Raw genomic sequence first — 20826 nt, 5'->3', positions numbered from 1 at the left:
CATTAACAACGGCGCGCCATCGTGTTTCTTAGTGAACTAAAAGTGAACGAAGATGTCTGATTCCAAGGAGTCTCCGGAGCCCGGTCCCGTTACCGGAGTAGACACTCTTGCACAAGTATCCGAGACGACGGTGGTAGTAAACGATGGGTTACAGCAAGCAGAAACCGGCGCTACTTTTACTGTGGCCAGCGTGGCGGATACTGCTGCCACTGCTGCTTTGTCATTGGGCGGACAAGATAGATCAGCGGCGCTGTTATCTTTAGCCTCCAGCTGTAGCCTGAGTGAGATACTGAACGCGCAGCAGCAGGCGCTTGAACAGATTCACACTCAAGTCCACATCAACAACCAATTTGAGACCATCAATCAAAGACTCGATGCGATAGAAAAGACTCTGAGCAACTTGATTCATCACAGGCAGCAAAACGATGCGGTACACCAGGTTGTTGTGAACTCAGCGGGACATGGGGCGACAGGAGTCGGGGAAACTTCAGATATGCTTCACGATGACCCAGGTACTCCTGGGTTGACAGACATGAGCTACGGTGATAATTCGCTTTCCGGGGACAAAAAATCCAGCAAGAAGCTTCCACGAGAATTATGTGTGAGTAATTATTTGTGCATGTGTGGGGTAAAAATATTTCTCCACAGAGCAAAGTAAGGGCTGCATACACCGCTCTGGGTTTGGAATTTGACATTAATGAAAGGTGGGTATTAATTAGAGAGACAACTCAACATACTCTTTTTTTTACTACAGGTTTGTGGCCAGGCAGAATCAACGAGTGACAGAGGCTATTATGGAACGAATCACAACCGAGTCAAATATCTATGATTCTAAAGTTATTAAAAGTGAGGCATTGATCCATCTTATAATTAATACTTACCAATGCCTTCCCATTTAGGGGCCATCCATCGTTACTATGAGTCCCGTCGACGTATTGTTATTGAGGACCTTCCAGAGAGACAGGACAAATCAAACTTTCAGAAAAAGAAAAGAAAATATCGTGCTAGACAACAAAGGGTATGCAATTTGTAATGTGAAGTTTTCTCATTTTAGTTTAACAATGTTAGATGTATGATCGTCGCAGCAAGGGTGTTCTTGAAGACGAGATGAAGCACTGGGAACATATCAATCCATCTTGTATGACAGAAGAATCTGATGATGATGGCGGAGAGAAGATCGTTACTCACAAACTTCAGTGGCGCTCACCAGGTAAAGATAACAAGCAATTGTTTCAAAATGACTTCTTGTGATGTCTAGCCCTTGAGGAATATGTGAGGACACTTGATGCTCGCTTGGATAAGCAACGTAAGGGAGGCAGTACAAGTGGTGTTCGCAGAGAACGAGTAGATGGGACACCTTCAGAGTAAGCAATACCTTTTTGTGACTGCTTGTGGAGTAACTAATACTAATTTTAGGTCTCAACCACCACCCGGCCTTCCTGACTGGCTCATCAAACCAGGCTACAAACAGATGACTGCTCACACTCTAGCTAATTTGATGACTAACCCTAGTATTGTCACCTCAGGTAGTGCAACAGCCTTACATTGTGGTGTGTGTAAAATCTTTTTTCTTGCAGGCCAAGAAGAGGAAGAAGAAACAACTACAGTGTTCCATACTAACGTGGTGCCTGAGGTGGCCGAAGTGCATGTTGCGCACACTCAGGATGGGCAAGAGTTTGAATTGTCTCACAGTATTGAAACTGAGTCTTAAAACTAGAAACATGGTTCACAATTTTATGTAGCACATTGCATACCCAAATAAACACAACACACAATAGTATTAGTAGTCATTTAAGTGTTTTACACTAATAAACAATAATAAAGTATATCATAGTGAACTATGGCTTGATGCAATCTTTCTTGTGTACTTTCCAATGTGCACGCTGGCATGTAGTGCTACAATAAGCAACAGATCGACAAGCCTTGCAAGTTAGTAGCTTCTCTGGGCTACAACCACAGTGATTACAAGAGCGAGGTATTTTACCCTTTTTCTTGCAAGTAGCTTGTTGAGCTTCACTTGAGGTAGATATGTCAATGGTTTCATCTGTTGTGTTGGGTAACACTGCTGCAGCCATACGAGCTACATGAGCATGGCTGTCCAAATTCTTCAGTGTCTTATCCAAAGTCTCTCTGCCATGATAGAACATTTGCGGTGTCACCTGCAGTGTACCATCAGGGTTTAAAATCCCTGTACTTGGAACATGAAGTGTATAGACATTACGAGTCTTAAGGATGGAGTCGGCCCATTCAGCTGACTCCTTGGAATAAAAATCTTGACACTGTGACATTGACTTGGCTAAATCTTCAGCATCTTTCGACCCTGCAGCTGGAACAGGCAACATCAAAGCTTGTAAATTATCACTGCCTTCATTGTTGGCAGATGGGACTAACTCGGATGGTATTGTAACAGGACGTGGCATGTACTTCTCTGGTATGGTAATGTTTCGTTCTTGAAGAGTCTCCCTAACTCGGTCCATTATGTCATCAAGCGGTAACCTAGGTGGTTGTTTTGCTGCATCATCATCTTCATCACTGCTTGATTCAGATGGTGGTTTTTTAGACTTAACTACCACATCACTACTCTGTTCTCTATCAGATAACATTGACGAACGCAGGTCACCATTCATACACATCTCCATCATTTCTTCTTCTAAAGGAGCACCCAGTACAATTGACTGAGATTTCTTAGTTAACATATCTAAAGTCTCTTTCATGTCGCGATGTTTGTTGGGTAGATTTTTGAACGGTGTTTGTTCATCATCAACAACTATTTCAGTACTAATAGGGTTTTTAAAAAGTCCTTTAAACATCAGCGGTGTTGGAAGTTCTGTCTCACACTGCATATCAGGAAAATTCTCAGTTGTTTTGATCGACCGAAGGCACATAGTATACTGATCTGCTAACGACAACTTATGAAACTTCATCACAAATTCTTTCTCAAAGTCATCAATGTGTTCAACATAGTTCAAACAACTTACGGCATTTGCTTTGAGCATTTTTTTCTTTGCTGTACGGCTTTGCTGAATAGCACACTTGAGTATTTTTCTACCCTGTGCTCCACCCATGGCCATTTTGAGTCCTTCTCTAGACAAGCAGCTACCAACAATTCTATCTACATCAGAGTCTTTTGTTGAGAAAGATTTTTTCCCAGTTCTGAGGCGCACAAAGTCAGCATAATGGAAAAATCGTGGCATTTCATTTAACATCAATACAACCGGGATTTTCTTGATCTCCTTAGGCATATTAAGCATCTTATACTGGTGTCGGACATTTATAAATTCCTGATCTCCAGAATCCATAAACACTTTTGGGTCATAAAATTTTATCAACATTGAAAATAGTTCTACTTGCGTCATTGCAATACAAAGCCATACCATGAACACAGGCCGTGAAGGGTGATCAAACAAAGTCTCCTTCAGTAGTTTTAACAGGGACTCAGATTTGTCCACATTCTGTAAAAAGCTCTCTAAGGTTGTGTCATAAAGTTCCCGATTATCTTCACCCATATAAGAAGGATAGGAAGGTTTCTGATCTAGTGAAAATATTGTATCATCATACAACTGAATAAGCTTAGTCTTTCTGAGTTTGGCATTCTCTGGTGCACACCATTCATCGCTAACTCTACGAGCATTTTTCAACATAAATTCTCCAATTTCTTCATAACGCTTCTTCTTTTTGGCAAAATTATCAATCTGTTCAATTTTCAGTAGGTCCATGACGTCGTGAATTATGCTCGTATGGGTTGTCTTGCGAGTGTAGTATCGAACTTCAAGGCCAAATATACTGTAGATATTTGAGGGTGGTTCTTGAGTGTCATAAGACCACACTGCATCCATTTGTGCACACTTGGGGCACTCTAATTGGTGCTTTCCTACAATGCCCATATCAGTAACAAACATCTCCAGACCAGTGCCATACGTATTGACCTCATAGCCACGAGTAGGTTTTTTCATTATTCCACGAAAACCGCATTCTTTGCAAGTCTTAACCTCCTGAAATGTTCTACCGAAGAAGACGGACGAGAAATACTTTTCGTCCACGTCTAAGGCCATCATACGCATTAGTCGGCCATGAAGCTCTTCCTGAGTCAGCTTTTCCAAATCTTCCATCAAATCTGCTGCCATTTCACCACCTTATGTATAAAACACGACAAGGACACCTCCTACCATGAGATCGCGTGATATTGTCATTACCTAATTGTGCGAAGTTATTTTTTCATTTTCATTTTGAATTTATCACAATCAACCGTACATGTATAATTAAATTATTATCATTATCTTTGGCGGCCCCATGCTACATGATAAGCTTCGTCTCTCCGACATTTATACAATAGTGGAGGTGAAAGCGGTTGCTTGAATTTCTTTGACTGTTTTTTAGGTAGCTGTTTTTGTTTTCCTGGAGGAACTCGCTTTCTCATACCTTTTCTTGATGTCTTCTTTGTGACATGTGCTTCATCTGTGTTGTCATTATCACAAGGACCTATCCAGGGGTTTGGGTTATAAAAGGTTGGTTTAATCTTGGTACAAACAGAATAGCCTCTTCTAATGTGACGTGCTTCAACATCACTTAGCCATTGCTCATACATCTCTTCAGCTTGCAACTTTCTCTCAACTTCTTTCTCAATTGTCAGTCGTTTCATGGCTTCATCCAGTTGAGCTTTCTTCAGTTTGTCTTCCTTCTTCTTTGCACACCAGCTGGAGAAACTACCCTCCTGTTTCTGCTGCAACATAGACACAGCCTAGAAAAGTAAATGTGCACATTATCAAGTTAACAGTTTACAGCTGTAAGTAACTTGGCTAATCAAATCAGTTCAAAGCAGCTCTCTAGTGCTTCTGTATATTTATGGGATAGATAACTTTGTTATGTTACCATTGCACACAAAAGGAGTGAAAGAATTCTAAGAATCTTGGAGGATGACAGATAAAGATTGCTGGGACACCCCAGGGTAGCTATTTATTTATTGTTAATCCCCTGACTTTTTGTAAGCAATGAGTGATATCCGCAATTACATTTCTTGACTTAGTGCGCATTATCTGTGATGTCACAAAACAAAATGACCGTCATAGTGTGGGGACTTTGTACATGGAAGTATTGGGAGAGATGGTGTTTCCCTGTGATAGCATTTATAAATTCGAATAAGAGTGGAGGTGAGGCTTATAGTATATAAGGCAATACAAATAAGCCCATTTGTGTGCGATTTTAAAATTTTCGGTCTGTTTTCCTTGTTGGAGCTCGTTTTGCACTTTCACAGTACGTGTACTACTTCTTACCTTTATTATCTAGTAGTTCCATGTGTAAAAATATACGGACAACATTCATTTCGAATACTGTGTGCCAAAGTCTCTAATGCCCCCACACTAACATGGTCATTTTGTCAATTATGACATCAAATTTTGTAATCACATCAAAAAAACGTCATTGCGGATATCACTCATTCAGTCATCTAACATCTCATGACTCACAAGTTCTATATTCAACCCCAATCAACGCTGAGAGTTTTTCAATGTTACACAGGGCACCATGTTTTAGTAAACATTCCAAATGTATCTTATGACATCTCATCTGGAGTTAGAACATAATCAGCTGCTTACCTCTGTACTAACTATTCTTCTTTGTTTCATTTCTTCCCTTTTTGTCTGTTTCTTTCTCCTTTCTGCCTCATCTTTTCTTTGTTTCCACTCTTGGAATGCCTCCTGTGCTTTCACCTGTAGTTGCAGCTTAGCCCTTGTTGCTTCTTTTTTTTCCTTTGCTTCAATTAGCTGTTCACATCGACATTTAAATAAGTACCAGTAAAAATCTTCCAACCTTCTTTTGCCTCGCTTCCTCAACTCTTCTCCGTTCTTCTTCAGCTTTTTTCACAAGCCAGAGTTCCCATGGTGTCAATGGAGTGACTGTGGTGAACGACTATGTTTCCGCGCAGGTGCTTAATAACAGCACGGCAAAACTCACCAGTAGGTTCCTCTCCTATATCTTGGCTAGTATAGGACGATTCTGTTCCAAAACTTGGTATGAAATATTATACGAGCTTATAGCGATTCTATTTAAAGCACAGATAGATGCTATAAACTTACGGGTCGAATGGTCCCATGTTTCTTTATCCATATTCGTTTTATCCGTGTAGGTATGTTAGGAAGGTGCTTTTGAAACCATGTTCTGAACTCCTACACAAACACGGAGAAACGTAACCAGGTAACTAAACTCCGTAAACTAGTGTGAGGCTTTATAAGTTTACTGGCGTTCAACTGGTTGATCAGAAAGGTCAAATAGGATTCCTTATGACTTAGCTTATAGAGCATATTTTTCTGTGCTAGAAAATGCTTTTGTTTGCAATTAGTCAAACCACAAATGACTGGACTATATAATTAAGTTTCATTGGCGTTAGAAGCACCTGAGTCAGGTGCACACTTTAGCAGCACATAATCACCACGAGGCATGTACCAGAAGTTGACATGGTAGAAGTGTGGAGGCTGTGACAGAAATTTGACGGTCGGCGGTGTACCAGACGTACCAGTTCCAGGCAGGCACTTATAATCTCTAGATAAGCAGCTTGCGGATGCAGTCTGGCCACACAAAACTACATTTGAGACTTTATTATTATTATTATTGAGCAGTCAGCCCTGCTGATGTGCTCAGGAATCACATAAACACAATACATACATTAGGTACAATAATGTGATTGGAGTCTAGTCATAAATAGATCAATATCTGTAATTTCGATCAGTTGTATCAGTTGGCAGCATGTTCCAATTATTGCTCTTGAGGAAATAGCTGTTTTGGTATGTCGTGGTAGATGGAGTAGGTAAGATATAGTGAAGTTGATGGTATTGTCTTGTTGGTTGTGTTTTTGGTAAGTAATAAGGAGGAATTTGGAGTGATAACTGTTGGTAGAGTATCTTACGTAATATTTGTAGCCTAGGTAATTTTGCCATTTTAGCTGATCCAGCATTAGAGAAACCGAACTGAATCTGTCATAGTCATTCAGCACCCAGCTTGCTGCTCTTCATTGCACTTTCTCCAACTCTGAAATATCTCCAACGTGGTAACGATCCCAGACAGCAGATGCATACTTTAATTTTGGTCTCACCATTGTTAGATAAGCTGATTCTTTAACTTGAACATTTGTTTAGATTGCGTTTTAAGAAATTGAGTATTCTAGATGCTTTGGTGACAACATTTGATATGTGAGGTTACCAAGACAGTGATTTATGAATTAAGACTCCTAGGTACATATGTTGATCAGATATATCTAGGATGTGATTGTGAAGTATGTAGTCATGAGTGAGTGGTGATAAGGATCTTGTACAATGTCATAACTGTGCATTTACTAACATTAAACTTAAGTTGCCAAGTATCGGCCCATTCTGACAGTTATTTAAATCTTGAAGTCTGTCGATGCCTTCTACACTATTGATAATTCTATAAAGCAAGTAGGGTTCACCAGGCAGTCGTTGTGAATAGAGTTCACCAGGCAAACCAGGTTGATTCGCAGTTTTAGTATCATTCAAAAAATGCATTGACGAGGGATGGAAGTCTTTTGCAGATTGCCGGCAGTGTCTTACAGTGTTAAGATTCTCTTCTTTAAATTACCACAAGATCACATGTGAAAGTTGTGCCATACCATGACTGATGACTGCATGACTGTTTTATTAGATCATATTAGAAAATACATTTCAGGGGTGGATCTAGGATTTTGCTAAAGGAACTTGAGCATACAGGTACAAGTGACCACACAGTGTACGAAGCATGAGCTTTTGGGGGAGGTCTGGAGGCATCTCTCCCAGGAAATTTGCATTCTAAGATTGACTTGGAATTTAGTGGTGACATTTGCTACGTATTTATTGACTGGAAGTATGAATGATATACTGAACTAGAAACAGAACTAGTAGTAGCTATAATGTTTAGGCTATAGCTACTCCCCCATGCAAGAAAATTTCTGAGATTGAATTTGGTGGAAGCAAGAATGCATGCTACTACTCTCCAAAGGAAATAATGTTGAAATATCAACCATCTGAGATCAGATTTGGTGGCAATTTTGACTAGAGGTGTAGCCATAAAATTTTAAGTGAGGGGGCTAAGCATGGCGGTAACTGGTTGATACAACTTTGTACAATGTGTATAGCTTACGCAGTATGTGGAACACATGCTTTCTGGGGGGGGTCTGGAGCATGCCCCCAAAGGAAATTTTAGATATGATTTTGACTTACAGTTGAAAAATTGTTATGGAAAACTTAATACTGCTGAACTAGAAAACAGATCTAAAGCACAAGTATATCTATAGTTGTAGACATGCATTGCTGGCATGTGGTGTGTGGTCAGTGTGGGCATATGATCCTTCATCTCCAGAGAATTTCTGGCATTTCCTAGGGTGTGGATGGATTTAGGAGTTTTTTTAGAACTGTTTAATAGTGTTTTATAATTACTGTACACTATTCTTGACTGTATTATTAGAGTATATGACTGTTCTATTAGAGTACATCAATCTCTAAATCTAAAAGGGCTCTAACCCATGTTCCCCCTCTATGGATGGAGATTTTCCAGGGACAGATTTGATAAAAAACTGTGCAAAAAATGTTTGAAGTATGCCATATACCTATTTATATACACTATGAAGGGAAAAAAGGCACTGCCCCCCAGTCCCTACCCTATGTCTGCCCTTGTTTTTGTGGTTCAGCCTACCTAACCCTCCTTTAGTGTGCCTCATACCTAGTAGCCATATATTTTACACATGCATAATCACATAAAATTAAGAGATCACATTTTTATTTATTTATTTATTAATGCTTTACAGCAGTCTGTAGGGCAGGTGGTCCTACAGCCTGCTCAAAGACTTTAGCTACTTAAGGTGTGTTTGAAAAGTTGGAGAAATGAGAAAAAATCCATGACTGGACCTAGGTAGCCTCGAACCTGCAGCCATCCGATTTACGCACGAACGCTTACAGGAGTCTACCAGGTGGTCAGGATGTTTTCTCCTTGTTATTTTCATGTAATTATATCCATAAGAATTCTAGAGAGTAACTCATTATCTCTAAGTACCCCAAGTAGAACCAAATGGACACTAGTTTATTTATTAATGGTTTACAGCACAAGTGCTGAAGGTCTGTAGGACACCTGGTCCTACAGCCTGCTCAAAGACTTTAGCTACTTAAGGTGTGTTTGAAAAGTTGGAGAAAGGAGAAAAAATCCATGACTGGACCTAATTTAGTGAACAATGAAAATTTTGGCACATAAGAGTACTTAGATGTTTGAGGTATTTACAGATCACAATTTATAGGCTGATGCTAGGCAGTAACAAAAAAATGATGTGAATTTGATTACATCAGTTGTTTCCACTAGATGCATCAAACATTCTGTCTGTCCATTAAATCAAAAAATAAATGTCCAGCTAGGTCAAGTTATAGCTGTAGGAATGTTATTACTAAACCATTAGAATGTTTCAGAGCAAGTAGCTAGCTACATTTCCCTGCCTCCTTCATTGAGTTGTATACAAAGGAATTTTTGTGGACATGCAGCACATGTTGCTGTCAGACTGAACACATGCGTGTAGTAAAGTGCTAATAACAATAACAACGAAGGTATTCTAATAGAACAGTCAATGTCCTAAACCACCCAGAAAGATCTTAGCATTGACACTTTAGTATACACTCCAGATGCAGTAATGTATTGGGTATATCTCAGTTTACACTGTAGAATTAAGTGAGATACTATAATTACATTTATGTTTTCATTTTCCATTATTAAAAATAGTCTTCTGTGGTAAATGTCACTGTTGTGTGTGCATATATGCGTTTAAGTGCATGTGCATGTGTGTGAAGGGGCCTATGCTACCAACCTCCTCGTAGTGCGCCTGGTATAATGTACCACTGTGGTGGTGTGACTATAATGATAGCAGCCCTGACCCTGATCGTGCATGTGGTGCATGCAGCCTTGAGTTGGCCTTGCAAGCCAATGACACAGTGCACACAGTCCACACATTGCATCTAGGATAAGAAAAGACTCAGGTCCCTGCTATTGTTGGTGGCCCATGCAACCTCTTTAGGATTTATTCTAAATAAATCACTTCTCCAGTATATCCCTTGGCTATACTGAGGTGAGTGGGTGTCTCTCATGCATGGGGGTGGGGGATTGGATCAAATAAGAATCTGTCAAGAAAAAGTGTGTTGAAGAATTGTTATGCACACAACTAGTTACTGGTATATTTCAGTCATGCATGCTCTAAAAAAACAGTCAATTATTTTAGAATGGTTATAAAAACCAAAATTGACTGAACATGATTAATCGCCTGGTTGAGCATGCCTTACCAACCAGGTATCTGGATTATGTAATGCTGATCACTCTATTACAATAATTTTGTCACTGGATGTTAATATATAACAGAAATTATACAAACTTTACCACACATAATACACTAACACATCTCATTAATAATGTACATCTTGTGCATTTAGTTCTTTCATGTAGTGCTTCACTTCTTTTGAAGAGAGAGGACTTTTGACTGCTAAAGCACTTCCAGATCGTCGTGTCCTTGTCTTTTTGTGCAACACTCTCAAGTTTGGGATCTGGAAACACGCATATTGACGATAATAATATAACATCTGGATGTATCCTCATGATAAAAATAGTAACTCACTTTCACCACTGGCCCATCAACCTTCTTGTTCTTCATTTTTGGTGCTTTTCTTTTGCCAACATAATGTTCTCCTGCACACAAAAGTAGATATTGAATAATTTCAGTACTGCATGCACAGTTAGCTACTTACCGAGCTGGGCCAACTCTAGGATGGCTATTTTTAAGTCTTCCTCCCTGGATCGTGGCTTGCCTGATACAAGTTGTGATACATTCTCATCGTTGGCATACTGAAACACAGGATTGCTTTTGATGACAGTTGGAGAGGCAATTCTGTTAGCAGCGGTACTATTCATCTTCCTAAATGTATACAATTTCATGACACGGCTGCATGATGATATGAACCGACAGCCTAAAGGGTAAACTATACACGGTTGCAATATATTACAACTAAAAAATGTGTAAAATTTTCCACTGCTGTAGGTAGTGCTAGAATATATTACAAGCATAGTAGCATACAAAATGATCTTCATACCTAAGTTGCTTTGTCGTATCTTTCTTCATGTCCCCGTAACATTTAAAGTTCCGTGACTTCAGAGTCGGGTTGCTGGTAGCTGTGAACAGTTTGCTGCTCCGTCTTGTGCGGGTGGGTGGGGCTGGTGGTGGAGACTCCAGGAGATGCACTTCGCCGCTTTGTCGCCTCGACCTTGTCATCATCTTGTACGGGTTGAACTCCTCGTCCTCTGGTCGCTCCTCTGGAATTGCTAACTTGTTCCTGTGAAATCTGCCCATCTCGCTAACCATCATGTTACGTGCGATGTTACTAGCGATCATCTAGGAAGAAAAAAGAATGCGTTGCTAAAGTTCACAGCCACACCTACGTCTTTCTATGGCTTTAAATCGACACGTACCGACAAAGCTATCGGAGCTAGCGTACTTACTCAGGTATGAATAAATAAATAAATGTATATCTTATGCGCTATAAAATGTTGCTTACCTTCTATGCTGCTGATTGAACAACACACCACAACTACTCGGTTCGAAATTTTCAAATTTCCCGGGGGCTATATTATCACGTGATTCACCACTAAGCAAAAAATACCACGCGCCCGCGGCAAGATGAGTGGTGCCGAGAAAGACACCAAAGACGTGGAGATGGAGGAAGCTAAGGATAGCGAGTCGAAGGAGTCACCGCCAGAAAAGGACAAAGATTTATTAACGTTTGAAGGTAGGGTTTGCTTTAAATAGAATTTCTCTAGTAACTATTGACTTGTTTTTTGCTTTATGTTAAGCATTTTCTTGCCTCCATGTACAATATTACTCTCTCTCAATACAATAGTCTGGAATAACTGCGTTTAAAATGTATTTCTGGCGCATTTGTGTGTTGTGGTATGTTCTATTAGATGCACGTGAGGCACTCAAGTTAGTGGAGAAGGGAGTTACCCATAAGGAGGCGTGGTACATCAGCCGAGGAGTACGATCCATCCAGACAATACGGAAAAGACAAAACGATGCAGTCTTGAGAAGACTAATCATAGCATATTTCCCTGCTGGTAAATAAGTTGTGCAATGTTATGGCATATAGAAGTATTTGGTGGAATCAAATGTGCAAAAAGCAGGCCATCATTATTACTTTGTTCCTTGTTTCTAATCATGGTCCACATCAGTTTTTAGGCAGCCACACTAAAATTTAATTTAATTGATAGAAGGCACTGAATGGCATATGACCATAACAGAAGAGTAACTAAGGGGTCATAACAATTTGACAAAGTTTTAAATTGCCATTGTGTGAATGTTAGTTTTTGTGTGTTTTTGTAGCAATTCATCTAATCAGTGGTCCCTCCATGTATATTTATATCCATATTCGTAACGTACTTATTAAATTTTGTTGTTCAAATAGTGTCAACAGCTAAGGATGATATATTACAATTTCTTGAAGAGGTAACTTGGTACTGCAGCAGTGGAACCTGTCTTGGTAGTCACCTGTACAAAAGACCACCTACCTTCAAAGGCCAAAACCCACCAGCATGAAGAAATATTAGATTATTTAGTTATATAGGTGACCAGTTTAGGACAAGCTCCACTGTATAGTGCACGTGTAGTGTTGTGTTGATGTCATTGTATTATGGCAGCCAATGGATATGGAGCAAGATGGTGAGGTTAGACCACGAAGCAGTAAACCTAAGAGCCAGACTATCCCTGAGCTAGAAGTATATCTTTATCTGTTAGTATTACTATTACTACTGGATCATGGGAAGAAAGAGCAGGTATGTGTCTGTATGTAGTGTAGTGTGTGTACATACACACATATATGTATCACTTTCTTAATACAATTACATGTATGTTCCAATTGTTACTGTGTTAACATGTTGGGTAAGAGGCTTTGTTTATGTGTGTGTCTGTTTATTTTAGTGCATAAACGAATGTTGATTTTAAGCTTCGAAGGTTTTCGAAGCTTTAATGAATATTGTACGTAGCTATAGTTACAGTTAGCTACGTATAAATTATGCAGTTGGTGGCATAGTTTGAGTGCATTGTAGCTTAACAACAGTCGTCGTTTTGGATCCCTTTGGCAAATGTAATGTCTCAGTGTTGGCACTACAATTCGCCAGTATGACAAGATTAGCAGCTGGAGAAAACACAAAACTAGATGTAACTGCTCCTTACAACTGTAGCAGTAGTACACAACAATATTCTTCACCTACAGCTTGTCCAGCAACATCTCCAGCTGCGTTATCTGTGGGTATGGTCACTAGTGGTGTACGATATAGGATATTTTCCTATCACGATTATTGCACACAATTATCACGATACGATATATATCACGATATACAAACTCATCACTCAGCTAGTGTACTTACACTGATGACACTTGTAGCACTAATGTACTAGAAGTACAATACAACATGGTACATCACTAGCATACAACATTACAAGCTCTTATATCAAAAATATTACCGTGTAAAATGACATTTTGGGTACATTTTTCTCTAATTATAACTAAAATCTATACTTCGGCTTATATCACGATATAAAGATTCTATATCATATCACGATAGAAAAAAATTTATCACAATATTTCGATATATATCACATATCGCACATCACTAATGGTCACTTGTGGCGGAGCTAATTAACTTGTCAGACAACTAATGGCTTCGCCTACAACCATCTTCAATTACTTTCTAGTGTCTCAAGTGTAACTGTCCACGGCGAAAATGGTTCATGTCATCATGATTCTTGCAGTCTTCTGCTGTAATTTCAATCACTAACATGAGCCAGGTTGTGCATACGCAAGCATAAATAAACTAGTACATAAATGAATGTACTGCATTCGTTCAATGGTTCAAAGGGTGCATTGTTCAAATCATGTAAGTGAAGTTTGAATTTGCAAGTACACAACAAATTTGGAATTTTCAATGGTTCCTACTCTAGTTGAAAATTCCAGATTTTTTGTGTACTTGTTTGTTAACTTTTTTTTGTAAAAATTATTATGACTGGTGACCCACACATACCACATCAAAAGAAAGAAAGGGCGCTGTGTGTCTCAGCTACTAATTATCGTCTGAAAAGTGAAGTTTCATTGTCAGCTATGTTCAACCCGTTACACAGCATTACGAATCAACAACTGTTCGAAAAGCACCTCTGCAATCAAAGTAGCCACTATGAAAAATACGGGTGATTTCCACTATGAATGGAAGCCATGCATTACGCGCTACTGCTGTATCGACACCTTTTGCTGTCAGCAAAGATGAATGGGACACAAAGGAGAACCCTGGTAAATCCATGAAGAATTCATTGTGCGTACTGCGGTATGCCAAAAGGCACCACTCGGGCTGAAGCGACGTCGAACAGTGAAAAAAAATCTAGCCCATAGCCTTAGCCATTATCAAGTTACGCTTGTCTGAAGGCATCAGTCAGTCAGTAGAGAATTCCGTTTAATTTTTTTTTAAAGTTCCGTAGCAACTTGTTGAAAGCATTTCGGGTCGATCTGAAAGCTTGTTTTGGCTTAGTTTTACCTGACCAATACTGTCATCAGAGTAAAATGAGGCTAGTTTTTGGGTGATTTTTTTGTGGGCCATGCCTACACCTTTGTGGTCCCTACTATACAGATCTCTGAAGCAGTGTGTTTGGGTAGTGAAGCAACCACACTGTTTATTATAAAGGCACGCAACTCTTTAATATGGTTAACATTCAGTGTATCCTCACAAGTCATACTTCTTAAATCATGTTTCAGGCGATGAAATGTTCCAATCTGATAATGGAGAAGCTAATTAAAGAGAACAGACGTACCCTCGACCAGCTAGCTGCCCGCTGTTACTACTATCATGCCAGAGTGTACCAGTTGAATGGGCAGTTCAGTACTGTACGTAGGTGAGGATGTGTCCGTCTGTCTGTTCTGTTAGTCAAGGGGCTGATATACTTAAAATTGTTATTTAAGAGTGCATGGAAGAATTTAGTGCACAAAGCTGTGCCCGTGTTATCATTAAGGATGAACCATTGTTTTGTTGTTTAATTGTATTGCATGTAGTAATATGGTACACTTTGAGGATATTTGTAAAAAGTTGGTCACAAAGATGTTTAGCATTTAGTAAGCTGGTAAATTTGCTTCTAATAAAGCAGGAGGACAACTCACAATCTTGCATGCACTTCGCTGTTTTATTAGAGCATGCTGGTTGCTCTATTAGAGTATATAACAATAAAAGGGTTTGGCTATCTTCTAGTAATTAAGATGGGGTCATCCATCCCATGTATGTGTACAACAGTTTGCTTTATTACTCCATAAATTTTGAATACAGTGGACCCTCGGTTACCTGAACCCCAGTGGCCTAATTGTATGAATATATGAAGCCCATACATTTATACAAGTCAAGCTCTGTTTTAAAGTACTCTAATAAAAACAGTCATTTACTCAAACAGATCTAGAACAATTTCAGAAAACGAGGGCCAGGTAACTCAGGGTGTACTGTACTAAATTTTTGCCATTTTATAAACATACCGCTGTGAAACAGTATACATGTCTTGCTTATAGATTATTTACATTGGTGGCTTTCTTTGGTCTGCCTACACAAATGTACCGTTGCAGTGTGTATTTTAACTTAAATGCTTTTTTTTAGTTTCTTCCACCTTCGGTTGCGTACAGCTACACTGCGTCATGATGAGGAGGGTCAGGCAGTGTTAATTAACCTGTTGCTATGGAATTACCTCGAACACAACCTTTACGATCAGGCTGACAAGTTGGTATCCAAGTCAACCTTTCCACAGAACGCTAACAACAATGAGTGGGCCAGACACTTGTTCTACCTCGGTTAGTCATATAACTAAAATCGCAATGTATTATTATATTTGTCACTGTGATGTGGTTCCTGTGGTCTCTTAAAAAAAATCACAGGTGCTTACTTTAAGTTACTCTACTACACTAAAGTGGTGAGGACTTGAATTACAACCACAGTGCTTGTAGTACAACCACAGTGCTTGTATTCTAGATGAGTTTTTAATTGAGTAGTAGAGATAGGACTTTAGAGATAGCACATGCACTTGTTTTATTCTATATTGTACTTTACGTGGGAGGATCAAAGCGATGCCGCGTATTGTCCATACAGTACTAATCAACTGCATAACTGTACTGTATGAGTCATACAGTACAGTTATGCAGCTAATTGGGCAAATACAGTACAGCTATGCGGAGAATTTATTTAAGGAAATTTACGTAAACAACACTATAAATCGTTAAAACCAGCCAAACTAATCCTACGAGTTTGTTCTATGGCTAGGAATAGATTGTATAAACACTTACTGATCGTCTGATCACGAACCTTTTTAAACACGACTCCACTAAGACAGCATGATTGATCACATGCGTGATATTGTAAATCACTAAAACCAGCCAAACTAATCCTATTAGTTCGTTTTACAACTAGAAATAGATTAGTCAAACACTTACTGATATCCTGATCACCGAAAATCGTAGCGGTTTGAGTACTAGAGAAAATCGCTCCAAGCCAGATGACCAGGAAGTACAATATAATAGTTATAGCACCGCCTATGCTTGTGTGTATGAAAAATACAGCACTTGGGGGGGGGGGGGGGGGGGGCAAATGCAGCACTCGGCCTCGCCTCGTGCTGTATTAGCCACTCAACACACACCCTCGTGCTGTATTTTCCATTCACACACATGGCGGTGTTTTAACTATAACATAGTTACTGTTGGGGTTTGGTTGTATGTATCATACAGTAGTAGGGACCACAAAGGTTTGGGCATGGCCAATGAAAAAACATCACCCAAAACCAGCCTCATTTTTGACGATGAAGCAGTATTGGTTAGGTAAAACTAAGCTTCAGATCGACCCAAAACGCTTTCAACAAGTTGCTATGAAATTTTTTTTTGAATTTATTAACGGAAGTTTCTAGTGACTGACTGACTGAGTTCACGCACTACCACCAAATCGACACCTTTCGCTGTCAGCCAAGATGAATGGGACACAAAGGAGGACACTGGTAGCCCATGAAGAATGCATTGTATGTACTGCGGTATGCCAAAAGGCACGTGTCTGGTTGAAACAATGTCGAACATTGAAAAAATCAAGCGGTAGCACGCTTGTCTGAAGACATCAGTCAGTTTGGCTTCACTTCGTAACGGGAATGTGTCCGTATTTTTCATAGTGGCTACTTTGATTACAGAGGTGCTTTTCGAACAGTTTTTGATTTGTAATGCTGTGTAACGGGTTGAACAAAGCTGACAACGAAGCGTAATAGATGCTCCACTTTTCAGACAATAATTGATAGCTGGGGGTGTGCAGTGCCATTTCTTTCTTTTGATGTGGTATGCGTGGGTTCACCAGTCATAATAATTTTAATTTTACAAAAAAAAAGTTAGCAACTAAGTACACAAATTTTGGAATTTTCAACTAGAGTAGGGACCATGGCACATCAATAAAAAGTGCTGAAACAAGCTGGAGTAGTGCACGATATTAAATCACAGTAAAACTATAAGTTATAGTTATATCCCGGTACGAGGGTGATATCATTGTTATTACACGAGTCCGAGGCGGAGCCGAGGACGAGTGTAATAACAATGATATCATCCGAGTATACGGGATATAACTGTTTTATATCCCAGTGCGCGGGAGTGCGCAGAAGTTTACGGATAGTAAATTAAGTTCCGGTTTGAGTTCCTGTCACTGTGCTCAAAATTTCGTCCGAATTGTGTGGAGATTCTATTTCGTAGCTACAAGAGAGACCTTACATACTGCCTACAAACTGTAGCGAAGGGCGGTGTTATGAAGCAGCGGTTCCAGGTATGATTCGCCTTCGTCAGAAATTGGTATGGTGGTGTCGCATGGTGTGCAAGAGAAAAATAAAGACCAACAAGTGGCTACCATAGTCCAAGATAGAACGATGAAGCTAGAGGAAGTTAGTTCTTCACCATAGTGACCGTTGGGAGTGATTGCTGGAGCGAAAATCGTCACGGACTATTCTTGACATTTGTTAAACTATCACGGTATTGGTAACTTGTAGTGTTATTGTGTAAAAGATTAACAGTTTTCTTGTAAGATTTAGGTAGTTTTAAGTGCTGTATTGGTGTGTTTTGTATCAATATTTCCTTATTTGGCTCTTTGTTCCATTGGTAAACAATGCCACTCGCGGTTATTATGATGTCACGAAAGAGACTGAGTGGCTCCGCAACAGGGTGATAAGTTAGTTATCACTGGGTGATAACTAATATATCGTACAGTGGCAGCGCCGCTCTGTCTAGCTGTATGGTAGTTATAACCCAGCGCGGCGCTTTGATACTCCCACGCACTGGGGTTTAAGAAGTGTTACATCCCTACTGTGTATTTCCATTGTGGCATCTTGAGCACAGTAGGGATATAGATAAAACTTCTTATGTGATTTAATTATCATGCACTACTCCAGCTTGTTTCAGTATTTTTATTGATGTGCTATGGTCCCTACTCTAGTTGAAAATTCCTTTTTTTGTGTACTTGTGTATGTATAGGCCGCAATGTGCTCTCAAACACTTTATAACTCTTAACTAACTCCACCCATGCAGCCAGTGCATATGCAAGCAAAGCATATAACAATTTACAACATTAGTACATATGTAATGAGAATGAGTGTGCTCTTTGAACAACAGGAAGGATTAGAGCTATTCAGTTAGATTATTCTGAGTCACACAGGCATCTCATACAAGCCATTAGGAAGGCTCCACAATCTGGAGCAATTGGCTTTAAGCAGACTGTAAGTATGTGCGTGCGTGTGTGTGTGTGTGTCTTTAGTGTACAGGGATATTGATCATTTTTATAACTTAACAGGCTCACAAATTTGCAGTAGTAGTTCAACTTCTACTAGGAGAAATACCGGACAAGGCAATGTTCCGGGATCCCACTCTAAAGAAACCACTATTACCATACTTCAGGTTAACACAAGGTACTAGCCATAATCCTGTTGAACCTGTTAATCCTGTTGTTATACCATAGCTGTCAGGTCAGGTGATCTAGTTCACTTCAATGAAGTTCTCACGCTATACAGGCAAAAATTTATTGCAGAAAAAACATTCACTCTAATAATTAGGTAACCAGGGATATTTTCTGTTTTTGGTTGTAATTTTAATGTGTTAGGTTACGCCATAATGTTATTAAGACTGGAATTCGAATGATCAGCCTGTCCTATTCTCGTATTTCATTGGCTGATATAGCTGCCAAATTGCAGCTGGATAGCCCCCAGGATGCTGAATACATCATCGCTAAGGCCATCAGGGATGGCGTGATTGAGGCTTCCCTGGATCATGAAGAAGGATACATGCAGTCCAAGGTAAGGTTAAGACAATTATGGTGAAAGTTTACATAGTACTAATGGTGAACATGTCAAAGTAGGTTAGCTAAGGTGTGCTTCATGACTCATTAATAAGACTCATTAATAAGACTCATTAATAAGACCCCTCGTTATAGTGACCATGTCAAGTACACTGTAGGTCCCAAGTGTAGCTGAAATATACTGAATGGCCACCACCTCAATATAGTGACCATGTCAAGGTGCCCCATGGCTAAATCCAGTCTAGTGAACGTGTAGTTTCAGTTCCAGGGACGTGCCAAGGGGGTTTCCGGGGGTTTCCAGGGGTTTTAGGAAACCCCTACTAAAATTGCCAGTAGCAAGCAAGCCCAGGCCATAGTGTTGCTATTGATTTGTTTGCAAACAAACAATTACATGAGTATAGCTACATCAATGTACACTATTATAGTGGGATATCCATGCAGAGGAGAGGGCACAGCCCCTACCCAAAAAATAGTTATGCAAGATCGAAATACTCTAATAGAACAGTCAGTGAATTACTCTAATAGAGCAGTCACCGCATAACACTTAAAATCATCTACAATTGCTTATGAAAACTTGCATCTGCAGCAATATCCCATTAGCCTGCTAGGATTATTTTTGCAAATGAAATGTGCATGGTCCTTTGCACATAACTGCAATTTCTTGACTGAACTGCATGAGTACTCATCACTGTCACTGATTACCACAGCTCTTGATATACTGGGTAAAGTATCATAATGTTAATGGATACTCTGTATATTATACACGTAATCAGTATGCCCCAGATCCTGCATCTACTTTCCAGTGGAAACCCCCTTTAAACAATCCTAGACACGCCCCTAAGTTCCAATAGAAAACACAACACCTGCGCACTAACTAGAATAGGGAGTGGTGAAGCTATTCTAACATTTTTCACTCTCAATTTGTTAGGAGAATATCGATATTTATTCCACCAAAGAACCACAAGAAGCCTTCCACCATCGAATCACCTTCTGTTTGGACATTCACAATCAATCAGTAAAGGTAGTGATACTTAATTAGAATAGCCTAACACTGACACAATATCATTCATGTTCCTGTTAGGCTATGAGGTACCCTCCCAAGTCATACAACAAAGATATGGTGTCTGCAGAAGAGAGGCGAGAAAGAGAACAGCAAGATATTGAGCTAGCCAAAGAAATGGCGGACGAGGATGAGGAAGACTTCCCCTAACAATGGTCACCATTGCTGTCAACACATTGTATAGGTGTAATTTATAAATGAATTCCTCTCCAACTTTAAATAAAGTGTGTGCAGGTTATGGTAGGTACACTGAAACCTGATCAGGTTATTTTGAAAAAGTCAACTGCCTATGCTGGCCTATGAATAGTCTCTGATTGCATCATCTCTAGCCACTTGCTTAGAAGTTTTGGCCCAGGTTCCGTACACTAGTATGGACATGACACCGT

At 39.6% G+C, this 20826-nt stretch overlaps 5 protein-coding genes across 5 annotated transcripts; 2 read left to right on the top strand and 3 right to left on the bottom strand.

The window, feature by feature from the left end:
• LOC136267951 (uncharacterized) lies at window positions 1-1828 on the top strand. The gene is made up of 8 exons (XM_066063163.1): window positions 1-601; window positions 649-704; window positions 755-846; window positions 900-1018; window positions 1069-1210; window positions 1259-1364; window positions 1417-1526; window positions 1578-1828. Exons 1-8 carry the CDS (start codon window positions 53-55, stop codon window positions 1709-1711), a joined length of 1308 nt encoding a protein of 435 aa, XP_065919235.1. The 5' UTR covers window positions 1-52; the 3' UTR covers window positions 1712-1828.
• Window positions 1695-4183, bottom strand: LOC136267950 (uncharacterized). Its single transcript, XM_066063161.1, has one exon. The coding sequence runs from the start codon at window positions 4122-4124 to the stop codon at window positions 1839-1841; it is 2286 nt and encodes a 761-aa protein (XP_065919233.1). The 5' UTR covers window positions 4125-4183; the 3' UTR covers window positions 1695-1838.
• A 17-nt stretch (window positions 4184-4200) lies between these two features.
• On the bottom strand, window positions 4201-6232 carry LOC136267952 (coiled-coil domain-containing protein 34-like). Its single transcript, XM_066063164.1, has 5 exons — window positions 6072-6232; window positions 5950-5991; window positions 5806-5891; window positions 5592-5759; window positions 4201-4738 (listed from the first exon to the last, which is right to left on the bottom strand). Exons 1-5 carry the CDS (start codon window positions 6100-6102, stop codon window positions 4274-4276), a joined length of 792 nt encoding a protein of 263 aa, XP_065919236.1. The 5' UTR covers window positions 6103-6232; the 3' UTR covers window positions 4201-4273.
• Window positions 6233-10332: 4100 nt separating this feature from the next.
• LOC136269092 (uncharacterized) lies at window positions 10333-11667 on the bottom strand. The gene is made up of 5 exons (XM_066064553.1): window positions 11562-11667; window positions 11100-11398; window positions 10758-10924; window positions 10628-10698; window positions 10333-10556 (listed from the first exon to the last, which is right to left on the bottom strand). The coding sequence occupies exons 2-5, from the start codon at window positions 11396-11398 to the stop codon at window positions 10419-10421; spliced, it is 675 nt and encodes a 224-aa protein (XP_065920625.1). The 5' UTR covers window positions 11562-11667; the 3' UTR covers window positions 10333-10418.
• Window positions 11608-20664, top strand: LOC136269088 (26S proteasome non-ATPase regulatory subunit 3-like). Its single transcript, XM_066064548.1, has 12 exons — window positions 11608-11792; window positions 11968-12117; window positions 12465-12505; window positions 12697-12831; window positions 14802-14938; window positions 15682-15872; window positions 18702-18805; window positions 18880-18994; window positions 19045-19138; window positions 19186-19378; window positions 20309-20401; window positions 20462-20664. Exons 1-12 carry the CDS (start codon window positions 11684-11686, stop codon window positions 20588-20590), a joined length of 1491 nt encoding a protein of 496 aa, XP_065920620.1. The 5' UTR covers window positions 11608-11683; the 3' UTR covers window positions 20591-20664.
• The last annotated feature ends 162 nt before the right edge of the window (window positions 20665-20826 follow it).

The sequence above is a fragment of the Dysidea avara genome, chromosome 10 (assembly GCF_963678975.1).
Source record: "Dysidea avara chromosome 10, odDysAvar1.4, whole genome shotgun sequence".
Taxonomy (NCBI): Eukaryota; Metazoa; Porifera; class Demospongiae; order Dictyoceratida; family Dysideidae; genus Dysidea; species Dysidea avara.
This window is presented reverse-complemented; position numbering and strand designations above follow the sequence as displayed.